This window comes from Amblyraja radiata, chromosome 21 (assembly GCF_010909765.2).
Source record: "Amblyraja radiata isolate CabotCenter1 chromosome 21, sAmbRad1.1.pri, whole genome shotgun sequence".
In the NCBI taxonomy this organism is placed as follows: Eukaryota; Metazoa; Chordata; class Chondrichthyes; order Rajiformes; family Rajidae; genus Amblyraja; species Amblyraja radiata.
This window is the reverse complement of record NC_045976.1, coordinates 41,163,077-41,175,923: the sequence shown is the minus strand read 5'-3', so window position 1 is coordinate 41,175,923 and position 12,847 is coordinate 41,163,077. Positions and strand designations below refer to the sequence as shown.

General features: G+C 46.7%; 1 protein-coding gene across 1 annotated transcript in view; it reads right to left on the bottom strand.

Annotated features, from left to right (window-relative positions):
* The window catches only part of kin (Kin17 DNA and RNA binding protein), a 31,433-nt gene that overhangs the window by 12,456 nt on the left and 6,130 nt on the right, over nt 1-12,847 (bottom strand). The window contains exons 5-7 of the mRNA XM_033040152.1: nt 9,069-9,250; nt 7,906-7,954; nt 6,783-6,837 (exon numbers count right to left, since the gene is read on the bottom strand). Coding sequence (XP_032896043.1) covers nt 6,783-6,837; nt 7,906-7,954; nt 9,069-9,250 — 286 coding nt within the window. The remainder of the gene's footprint in view (nt 1-6,782; nt 6,838-7,905; nt 7,955-9,068; nt 9,251-12,847) is intronic.

Sequence of the window (12,847 nt, the reverse complement as noted above, 5' to 3'; positions counted from 1 at the left end):
TTTCTTACCTAGAATAGGATCAGAAGGCGCAGGTTCAGCCAACAACATTAACGGGCAATCCCATGGAAACAAGATAACAATTAAACTCAGAACGTCGGGTTTACCAGGGGCTGGGATGACCGTCTCCAAATGCGTCTGGTCAACTTTCAGCTTGTCTCCGGAATCGATCATTTTGATAATCGCCGTATACTTTTCTTGCACTTCCTGCAGTGTAAGTGAATCATACAGCATTAAGAATTTTTTTTTCCCCCATTTAAATTTCCTCCCTTCATTTCTTTACTTAGCCTTTAGAGATACAGCACAGGAATAGTATCTCCACCGAGTCTGCTCCGACCAGCGATCACCCCGTACACTTGCAGTACCCCACACACTGGGTCAAGCTACAATTTTACCGAAGCCAATCAACCTCCCGACCTGTACGTCTTGGAGTGGGGAGGAAGCCGGAGCACCCGGAGAAAACCCACGTGGTCACAGGGAGAACGTACAAACTCCGTACAGACAGCTCCCCTGTAGTCAGGATTGAACCCAGGTCTCTGACGCTGTGAGGCAGCAACTCTACCACTGCGCCACCCTAGCTTGTTTCCCAACTTGTGTTTGCATGGGGCTATCACATCGTCATGTCATTACGGACAGCTTCATGTACTGTTGAAGTGTAGTCACCATGACACCATTTCCCATCTAAATCTCTGTCTCTACCCAGTTACCGCAGTTGGAGCTGGTTTACATGGAACTTGGACAGGCCCTTTGGAACACAATGTCCGTGCTGGCATGATGCCATGTCAAACAATGCTCCTCTGCCAGTATGTGATCCGTATCCTCATGCTGATCTAAAACTCTCTTGCACCAGCCACCCCTGGCAGTATGTTCCAGACACCCACTACTCTGCACGTCAGCTTCGCCACTCTCACCTCAGACATTTGTCCTCTAGACTTTGACATTTCCACCCTGGGGAAAAGGTTCTGTCTGTCAACCCTCTGTCTCTGATAACCTTGGATCCTTTCCACCGGGTGGCGCTTCAATGGCAGCCTCGCCGACAGTCTGTCTGTCCTTTCTTTTTTTTTGTTGTTGTTATTTTTAGTGTGTTTAAAAAGTTTGTGTTATTGTTCTCTGGTTTGTTTTATGCGGGGGGGTTGGGGGGAATTTTTTTTTTCAATCTCGATGCGATTGTTTTCCGGATCGTATCTCCGGTCGCTCTGCGGCCTAACATCGTGGAGCCGGGACTTTGAGCCCCACCGCGGGGCGTTGTCTTACCATCGGAGCCAAATCCTTGCCAGGGATCAACGCTCCAACCGCTCCAGCCTTGCGGGCTTTAACATCAAGGAGCTCGCAGTCTCGGGCAAGAGACCGACGTCGGGAAGTGCACAACGTTCAACTAGCCGCGCCCAGCGCGGGAGAGCTGAGATTCTCTCTCTCTCCCCCCCCCCCACCCCCCCCCCCCCCCACCCGATGCAGGAGTGTGATCACCCCCAACAAGGAGGCCCGCCGCCGGCTACGGGAGTAAGATCATCCGTCAAAGGAAGGTTCGAGGCCCCCAACCGCTGGAGGACAAAGAAGGGAGCGATTGAACTTTTTCTTTCGCCTTCGATCACAGTGAGGAATGTGGAGGAGTCACTGTGGTGGATGTTTATGTTAAATGTATTTTGTGTGTTCTGTTGCTTTCTGTATGACTGTATGGCAAATCAAATTCCTCATATGTTGCAAAACATACTTAGCTAATAAAGTGTGATTATGATTATTCTTTCAGGTCTCCCCTCAGCCTCCGATGCTCCAGCGAAAACAATCCACCTTTCCTTATCAACCCATCCTCTAATCCAGGCATCATTGTGGTCAACCTGTTCTGCACCCTCTCCAAAGCCTTCACATCACATCACTTAATTGAGATACAAGCTTTGCTATTTACAACTCGATCATTTCACTCAATACACAAAATAGAACATTACCTTTATCACTGCTTTCTTCTTGTATATTTTTCACCAAGTTTCTTGGTTATTAATTTAACAACAATTCCCTAGTTAAACAGAAAAGGAAACCATAATTGCCAAGTGCCTCGACCACCTGAGCCAACTCACATGCTGAATCTTCACACACTTCGGAGGTGGTATCGGTGATAGACACAAATGCTGAAGTAACTCAGCGGGTCAGGCAGCATTTCTGGAGAACATGGATAGGTGACGTTTCACAGAGTGCTGGAGTAACTCAGCGGGTCAGGCAGCATCTGTGGAGAACATGGATAGGTGACGTTTCACAGAGTGCTGGAGTAACTCAGTGGGTCAGGCAGCATCTCGTGGAGAACATGGATAGGTGACGTTTCACAGAGTGCTGGAGTAACTCAGCGGGTCAGGCAGCATTCTGGGAGAACATGGATAGGTGACGTTTCACAGAGTGCTGGAGTAACTCAGCGGGTCAGGCAGCATCTGTGGAGAACATGGATAGGTGACATTTCACAGAGTGCTGGAGTAACTCAGCGGGTCAGGCAGCATCTGTGGAGAACATGGATAGGTGACGTTTCACAGAGTGCTGGAGTAACTCAGCGGGTCAGGCAGCATCTCTGGAGAACATGGATAGATGTCACCTATTCATTCGCTCCATAGATGCTGCCTCACCCGCTTAGTTTCTCCAGCATTTTTGTCTACCTTCCACAGTCCTCCAGCATCAGATCCACATGTATGGCTTACTACAACCCCATCCCCTCGTTCTCCATGCCTAACGTTAACTCCCTCTCTCCACAGATGCTGCCTGACCCGTTGAGCATTACCAATATTGCCATTTACATTCCATTGCTGGATTTTCAGTCATTGGGAATTCCATAGGATTGTTTTATCTCCATGAAATTCACTGGACTTGGCTCAGGAATAATTGTGTGAAAAAGGACCGCCGACCTTTTTTTATAGACAACTGCTCAGCCAATTCATTGTCACAGGAGGGCAAATCAATTGATATTTTTAAGGTGTGGATTGACAAATTTTTGATTAGTAGGGGTGTCGGGCGTTATTGGGAGAAGGCAGGAGAATGGGGTTGAGAGGGAAAGATAGATCAGCCATGATTGAATGGCAGAGTAGACTTGATGGGCTGAATGGCCTAATTCTGCTCCTGGAACTTATGAACTTAGGAAGAATGTTGCACACAATCGCGGCAAGACAAATTCTCTGCTATTAGTTGACCAGTTCAACATGAACCCGGCAGTAAATTTCTGTACTTACGGTGTGAAGCCAGTGGTCTCTCCGAAGACTTCTCTTTTTCTGCTCTTCAAACTAAAACATAGATATTCAAAATTAAGATTTCAAACTCAAAGCGATTTCACCAAACAGATGTCACAATTCAATAACTAGTACTGTAAATTAAGAAGAAACTCTACTTTCTAAAAATCCTTTAGTAGAATCAGACACACAGCAAGGAAACTTGGCACACCAAGTCCTGAATTACTATCTACCTCATTGGAGACCCATGGACTATCTTTGATGGACTTTACTGGTTTTGACTTGCACTAAACCAGAACCAGGTCCAGAACAAGGGGTCACAGTTTAAGGATAAGGGGGAAGTCTTTTAGGACCGAGATGAGAAAAACATTTTACACACAGAGAGTGGTGAATCTCTGGAATTCTCTGCCACAGAAGGTAGTCGAGGCCATTGGCTATATTTAAGAGGGAGTTAGATGTGGCCCTTGTGGCTAAAGGGATCAGGGGGTATGGTGAGAAGGCAGGTACAGGATACTGAGTTGGATGATCAGCTGTGATCATATCGAAGGGCCGAATGGCCTACTCCTGCACCTATTTTCTATGTTTCTAAACATTATTAATATAATAATAATTTTATTTATAGAGCACTTTAAAAACAATCATAGTTGCAACAAAGTGCTGTACATCACTAATCATTGACAAAAAAGTTAATACACACCAATAATAACAATTAAAAGATGGAGTAAGTAAAGATATTCAAAATAAAGAAATATCAAAAACACTAAAAACAGGAGCAAAGTCTCAAGCAGGGTCAAAAGCCAAGGAGTATAAATGTGTTTTAAGACTGGTTTTGAAGATGGACAGTGAGGGGGCCTGTCTGATGTGCAACGGCAGAGTGTTCCAGAGTGCCGGAGCAGCAACAGAGAAGGCTCTATCCCCTCTGAGCTTCCGCTTAGACCTCGGTACCTCCAGGAGCAGCTGATCAGCTGACCTGAGGCACCGGGCAGGAGTGTATGGGTGAAGCAGCTCAGAGAGGTAAGGCGGGGCGAGCCCATTCAGAGATTTAAAAACAAATAACAGAATTTTAAACTGAACTGGAAAGTTCACCGGGAGCCAGTGGAGGGAGGGAGGCCAGAATTGGTGTTGTGTGCTCCCTCTTTCCAGTTCCAGTTAAACGGCGAGCGGCAGCATTCTGAACCAACTGGAGACAAGCCAGGGAAGATCGAGCAACTCCAGAATAGAGTGCGTTACAGTAATCCAGTGATAAAGGCATGGATTACTGTTTAAAAATGCTGCCGCACAAGAATGGGCTTCACCTTTGCCAGCTTCCTTAGGTGAAAGAAGCTGGACTTAACCACCGCGCCTATTTGATGATCTAATTTAAAATCACTGTCCATCTTAAAACCCAGGTTCAAAACCGTTGGCTTCACGTACCGTGACAATGGACCTAAATCAACAAATGGAGGTTCACGGCAGCCATTGGGATCAAATAAAATCACCTCTGTCTTCTTTTCAGTTAAATCCTAGAAAGTTATTATTGCCTACATCATATCTACACACTGCGGAAGACTCAATTGTAATCATGTATTGACTTTCCACTGACTGGTTAGCACGCAACAAAAGCTTTTCACTGAACCTCGACACACGTGACAATAAACTAAACTCCGACACGCAACCACACGGACCTTCAACCACCTATTACATTCATCTTTATTATCCCGACAAACTCATCAACTTCCCTGCCACTCACCTACACACCAGAAGCATTCTAGTGGTAAATTAATCCTACCACCTTTACTTTTACAGATACAGCATGGAAACAGGCCCTTCAGCCCACCGAGTCCGTGCTGACCAGTGGTCACCCTGTACACCGGCACGATCCTGTTTACCGTAGCGAATTAACCTACAAGCCTGTACGTCTTTGGAGTGTGGGAGGAAAACGGAGCACCCAGTGAAAAACCCTCGCAGGTCACGGAGAGAAGGTACAAACTCCGTACAGACAGCACCCGTAGTCAGGATCGAACTCGGGTCTCTGGCAATGTGAGGCAGTAACTCTACCATCATTTACAGACATCTTTATTATCCCCACACATTCATCAACTTACCTGCCAGAATGATCCAAGGCATGTCTCCCTGAACACACATTGCTAAAAGTTAATAAATAAAATGAAGACGTGGTCCTGGTGCTTGGCCCACGGAATCCACCCGTCCATCTGAACTTACCAACTCCTTCCTGCCCCATAATTCCCAGCTGCATTCAAAATAGCCAGTCTCTGCATTCGCAATGGCTTACATTTGTCCAAAGGTCATAAGTGATAGGAGCAAATTGGGCCATTCGGCCCATCAAGTCTACTCCGCCATTCAATCGTGGCTGATCTATCTCTCCCTCCAAACCCCAATTTGTGGCACTCTTGTGTCTGCAATAAAGCCAGAAATTTACCCCTCACGAGTGGCGGCACGGTGGCGCAACGGGAGAGTCGCTGCCTTCCAGCGGCAGAGACCCGGGTTCGATCCTGACTGCGGGTGCTGTCTGTACGGAGTTTGTACGTTCTCCTTGTGACCGTATGGGTTTCCTCCAAATGGGTTTGTAGATTAATTGCCTTCTGCAAACTGTCCCTCGTGTGTAGGATAGAACTAGTGTACAGGTAATCATGACTCAGTGGGCTGAGTCAACGCTGTATCTCTAAAGTCTAATGACAGCAAAAACAAAACAGGAGCAGTATAGAAATGCGCAGACTGCAACACTCTACCTCCATTATTTCATCCAATGCAGATTTTTCTTCTTGTCTTTAGTCTCTGATGAAGAAGCAGGGCCCGATTCCTTGCGTTTCACTGAAGGTATTGCTTGCAACGGATTTGGTCCCAGGCTACTGAAAAACATGCAACGCGTGGCTTGATTATTCTTTGCTCCCTATTCCCGTTAGCTCCCCTCGCTCTCAGTGGTGGTCTGGGTGGGCTGCGGGAGGCACCACAGCGGCAGGGAGGCCGAGCGATGGCCCTCCGGAGGGAGGGTCGGTGGTTCATGGGCTGATGTAGAGGAGGCGTCGGGAGAATCTACAGGTCCCTATAAAGGCCTATTCAGCCACCTAAGAACACATGAAATTGGAGCAGACAGCAGGTCATCTCGACGGGCGTACGCAGCGTCTTGACGGCGTACGCCTGGCCCGCAGGCTCACATGGCATCACGCCCCCCCCCCCCCCCCCCCCATACTCGGGGTCTGAAGCACGTTCGGGGACCAGACCCAACAGGTCTGCACTTGGTCTAGTCATGTACAGTCTTTCCGCTGACTGGTTAGCACTCAACAGCTTTTCACTGCACCTCGGTACACGTGACAATAAACTAACCTCAACTCAACTACTGACATGATTAAATAAGGTGAATTTAAAAGAAGTAACCCTACATACACAAGCTTGGAAAGTCACCATTCCCTCTGCAAATGGTTTCCTTTTTCAGTGACATTGAACAGTCATGCCGCCACCTCATACTCAAAGGAACTTCACAAACAGCATAGAGTCAGAAATGCTGCTTAGTTTCCGCTGCCTGCTCCTACCAGTTTCGAAAATTCACTACTTAAAGGTTTAATAATTAATGAAACAGGTCCTTACCTCGATTTAGGAGCCGGTGTCGAAGCACATTGTCCTTTGTTTAAATTGAAGGCAACTAATCAAAAAAGAATTTGCATTAAGGTTCTCACCTTTAAAATGGTACAAATTCATTAATTTATTTCAATGTTCCCGTGGCAGATCCATTGTAACGAAAATGGGTAACTTTAGACAGCTGAGAAACAGGCCCTTCGACCCACCGAGTCCGCGCCGACCAGCGATCACCCCGTTCACTAGCACTATCACACACAAGGGACAATTGACAATGTGTTAACAAAGCCAATTAACCTGTACGTCTTTGGAGTGTGGGGGGGAAACCAGAGCACCCGGAGAAAACCCGCAGCAACTTAACCGCTGCGTCCGATATAAATCCCATACATCAAATCACTAAAGCATCTGAGAAGGGAAAGACCGCACACACACACGCACACGCTGCCTGACCCGTTGAGTAACTCCAGCTTTTTGTGTCTATTTGCGTAATAACAGTTCTAAATTGGACCAGGTTCTTACTCTCATCAGCATTTGAAACAAGCAGCATGGCTGAACATAGGCAGAGGACATAACCTCAGAACAAAATGTCGTTCCTTTAGGAAGGAGATGAGGAGGAATCACCTTAGTCAGAGAGTGGTGAATCTGTGGAATTCATTGCTACAGAAGGCTGTGGAGGCCATCAATAAATATTTTTAAAGAGAGATAGATTCTTGACTAGTAAGGGTGCCAAGGATTATGGGGAGAAGGCAGGAGAATGGGATTAAGTCTTGTGTTCTGTGTCTTGTGTCTACTGTTTGTGGGTAAGTGTGTCTGTTTGGTGTTCAGCCATGAGTGAATGGCGGTGCGGGCTCGACGGACCTGGTGGTCTACTCTCGCACCTACTTTCTATGATTCTATGATTCTATAAGATAGATCAGCCATGTTTGAATGGAGTGGACTCGATGGGCCGAATGGCCTAATTCTGCTCCTATCACGAATGAACTAAAGCAAAAATGTCACAACTCTTTCTTTTCACTCTCAGCAAAAGCAGGATTCTTTCATGGCAAAAGATTAAAATTCAGGATCAGACTGATCGGTGACATCTTGGTGAAGTTATGGAAATAACCGGTATCGCCACACTTCCCACAAACCATACCTTTCTCTTCCTCGTTTTCTCTTTTCAGTTCCGTAAAAACTGGAGCTTCCTAAAGGTTTAAAAAAAATCCATTTAACAATAGCATGCAATTAAAGTGCAATGGAGACTGTAAAACGATCAAAGTTCTTCACAGCAGTGTTTACCAAACAGAATTTAATACTGATATACTAATACAGAAGCGCTCCGACCACTGGCCTGCGGCCAACAACATCTTGGAGCCTCGGTCTGTGGAGCTTCTGGCGGCAGGTGTGGAGCGGACCTTCCATCGTGGAGCGGGCGATCCTTCGCCGGGGGTCGCCGGAGAAGAGCTCCGACTGCCGGCCTGCAACATCTGGAAGCCGCGGGCACCGGTAAGGAGGTGGCCGATTTGGGAGCTCCGGGCCGCGGGGTGTGCTCGACCTGTCCCCACATCGGCGTTGCGACCATCCCGACCAGAGGGCCTGTACATCCAGCCGTCTGTAGCGGCGACAACGGAGGGTCAGGACCCCGACCGCGGGTTAACAAGGGAGGAGGACTCCCTTTTTTAGAATGATGAGAGGGTATCTTATTGAAACATATAAGATTGTTAAGGGTTTGGACACACTAGAGGCAGGAAACATGTTCCCGATGTTGGGGGAGTACCGAACCAGGGGCCACAGTTTAAGTATAAAGGGTAAGCCATTTAAAACGGAGACGAGGAAACACTTTTTCTCACAGAGAGTTGTGAGTGTGTGGAATTCTCTGCGTCTGAGGGCGGTGGACGCAGGTTCTCTGGATGCTTTCAAGAGAGAGCTAGATCAGGCTCTTAAAGATAGCGGAGTCAGGGGATATGGGGAGAAGGCAGGAACGGGGTACTGATTGGGGATGATCAGCCATGATCATATTGAATGGCGGTGCTGGCTCAAAGGGCCGAATGGCCTACTCCTGCACCTATTGTCTATTGTCTATTGACTGTCTGAACTGTATTGCTTTCCACCACAGTGAAGAATGCTGTAGTGATGTCTGTGTTGAATTATGTTGTGTATTGTGTCCTTTTCCAATTTTAACGCTGCATGGTAAATTACGTTTCACTGCACCTCATGGTGCAAGTGACAAATAACTTTGAACTTGAACATCGGTAATATAATTACAGGAGACATACAGTAACAAAAAGATTTCTCTCTGCGAGTTATGGAGCATTTTACCTCCTCTTTCCCTTCCTTTCCTCTTCTGACGAGTTCTTCAATAAACTTGGCGTTTCTTTCCTCGTCGTCCAGCTCCTGTTTCTTCTTTTTCTCCAGTTCCTGTTGCCTGCAGATGGTTTCTGGATCACGGTCGATGTACTGAATGTACCAGCCCTTTGGCGTTTCATCCACTTTGCAGAATCCTGGACAACAGAGAATGCAGAGAACTTCAAATCTGTTCAACCATCTGCACAAACTCAATAAGAACACAAGCAAACATTTGTGGCCCATACCTGAGGAAAGGACGTGCTGGCTCTGGAGAGGGTCCAGAGGAGGTTTGCGAGAATGATCCCAGGAATGAGTGGGTTAGCATGAGGTGGCCGAACGCACTATGGGAACTACACTCACCCCCCTGCAGGACCTATACACCAGGAGGTACAGATCCAGAGCCAGCAACATAATGGGGGACCCCTACCCCCCCAGCAACGGACTGTTCCAGCTGCTACGGTCAGGCAAACGCCTCCGCTGTCACGCTGCAAAAACAGAGGGGATGAGACGGAGTTTCTTCCCACAGGCCGTCAGGACTGTAAACTCTGATCTCACCAGGGACTGTTGTGTTGTGTTGTGTATTTTTTTTTTTTTTTTTAATTCTAAAATGTAAATACTGATTCTGTTCTATTCTGTTCTGTAGTTGTTTTGCACAATCCGCAGGCATTGCCACTTTCATTTCACTGTACATCTTGTATGTGTATATGACAAATAAACTTGACTTGACTTATGATGAGCGTTTGACGGCACTGGGCCTGCACTCGCTGGAGTTTAGAAGGTCGAGGGGGGGGCTCATTGAAACTTACAGAATAGTGAAAGGCCTGGATAGAGTGGATGTGGAGAGGATGTTTCCACTAGTGGGAGAGTCTAGGACCAGAGGTCACAGCCTCAGAATTAAAGGGCGCTCTTTTAGAAAGGAGGTGAGTAGGAACTTCTTTAGTCAAAGGGTAGTTAATCTGTGGAACTCTTTGCCACAGAGGGCTGTGGAGGCCAAGTCAGTCGATATTTTTGAGGCAGAGATAGACAGATTCTTGATTAGAACGGGTGTCAAGGGTTATGGGGAGATGGCTGGGAAAATGGGATTAGGAGGCAGAAATCAGCCATGATTGATTGACAGGTATGATGGGCCAAACGGCGTATTTCAACTCCTATAACTTGTGAAATCAAGTTCAAGTTCAAGTGAGTTTATTGTCATGTGTCCCTGTATAGGACAATGAAATTCTTGCTTTGTTTAAGCACACAGAAAATAGTAGGCATTTACTACAAAACAGATAAATGTGTCCATATACCATGATATAAATATATACACACATGAATAAATAAACTGGTAAAGTGCAAATAACAGAAAGTGGTTGTTAATAATCAGAGTTTTGTCCGAGCCAGGTTTAATAGCCTGATGGCTGAGGGGAAGTAGCTATTCCTGAACCTGGTTGTTGCAGTCTTCAGGCTCCTGTACCCATAGGAGCATGTGTAGCTCACTCAGCCCCTCAAGACTACCCAGCCACTCACTAGGATCATGGCTGATCTACCCTGGGCCTCATTTCCTCTTCTGTACCAGTTCTCCATAACCCTGATACCGTGACCTTTCAAAAATGGATCCGCTGGGGTAATGACCGATTCACCTCCTCCCCATTGTGGACGTTGGACATTGGCTCTGGAACCGATGCACTACAATGCTGAGAACTACATTCTGCACTCTGTATCTTCCCCTTTGCTCTGCTTATTAGATCCAAACCTCTCATCTACCTCATTGGAGACCTTTAAACTACCTTTAATCTGACTTCAATCTTATATCTTGCACTAAATGTTGTACTCTTTAACCTTTATCTTTTCACTTTAGAGATATAATGCGGAAACAGGCCATTCGGCCCACGGAGTCCCTGCTGATCAGCGATCACACCGTACACTAACACTATCACTGGCTCGAGGGGCCGAATGGCCTACCATCGCACCAATTGTCTATTGCCTGTCCGACACACCAGGGACAACTTTCAATTTTACCGAAGCCAACTGACCTACAAACCTGTACGTCTTTAGAGTGTGGGAGAAAACCAGAGCACCCGGAGCAAACCCACGCGGTCACGGGGGAAACGTACATAGTCAGGATTGAAGCTGGGTCTCTGGCACTGAGGCAGCAGCTCTACCACTGCCCCACCCTTCTGTGTACTATGGACGGCTTGATTCTATTCGTGTATAGTCTCCTCTTTGACTGGATAGCATGCAAACAAATGTTCTCCACCATACCTCGGTACACGTGACAATAATATACTAATCATTAAACTATGTCAATAGATGAATAGACAATAGACGCAGGAGTAGGCCATTCGGCCCTTCGAGCCAGCACCGCCATTCAATGTGATCATGGCTGATCATCCCCAATCAGTACGCCGTTCCTGCCTTCTCCCCATATCCCCTGACTCCGCTAATTTTAAGAGCCCTATCTAACTCTCTCTTGAAAGTATCCAGAGAACCTGCCTCCACCACCCTCTGAGGTAGAGAATTCCACAGACTCGCCACTTTCTGTGAGAAAAAGTGTTTCCTCATCTCCGTTCTAAATGTCCCTTTATTCTCACTTGTGAAAAGCCCCATATGAATCTTATATGCTTCAATAAGATCATTCCTCATTCTTCTATACACAAAGATGTCATTTTAATTTATTTGCCCACACACGAGTGGGCAATTCTTTCATCCTATCAATTAGCCTGGTGAATCTCTATCAGACTGCCTCTAATGCTGGTATATCCTTTCTTAAATAAAGAGACCAAAAAACTGTGCACAGCTCTCCAGGTGTCTCAATGGTACTCTGTATAAATAAAACTTTGATGTTTAAACTCCATTCCTCTTGCAATAAAGGTCAATGTGCCATTTGCCATTCTCATTACTTGTTCTATTTGCCCAAGAACGACTAGATTCATAGAAACATAGAAAATAGGTGCAGGAGGAGGCCATTCGGCCCTTCCAGCCAGCACCGCCATTCATTGTGATCATGGCTGATCGTCCCCCATCAATAACCCGTGCCTGCCTTCTCCCCATATCTCTTGACTCCACTAGCCCCTAGAGCTCTATCTAACTCTCTCTTAAATCCATCCAGTGACTTGGCCTCCACTGCCCTCTGTGGCAGGGAATTCCATAAATTTGCAACTCTCTAGGTGAAAAGGTTTTTTCTCACCTCAGTCTTAAATGACCTCCCTTTATTCTAAGACTGTGGCCCCTGGTTCTAGACTCGCCCAACATTGGGGACATTTTTCCTGCATCTAGCTTGTCCATTCCTCTGCACCTTGTTCGTCTCCTGTGTTGCCCTATTTAGACAACAGCCAGCTTTTTATTTTAAAGTTTAGTTTAGGGCAGAAACTGGCCCTTCGGCCCACCAGGTCCGCGCCGACCAGCGATCCCCGCACACTGGCACTATCCTACACACACTAGGGGCAATTCACAATTTGACCAAGCCAATTAACCTACAAACAAACCTGCACGTCTTTGGAGTGTGGGAGGAAACCGGAGCACCCGGTAAAAACCCACGCAAGTCAAGGGGAGAACGTACAAACTCCATACCCGTGGACAGCACCCGTGGTCAGGTTCGAACCCGGGTCTCTGGCGCTGTAAGATCGCAACTTTACCGTTTTTGGTCCTCCTACTGAACTGTGTGACCTCACAGTTGCAAACGTTTCACTCACTTTGTCAACCTGCCCACTATGTCCAGTTGCAGAGCCTGCAACGTGCCTTCTGGTTTGATTACATGTAGTTTTTGTTAT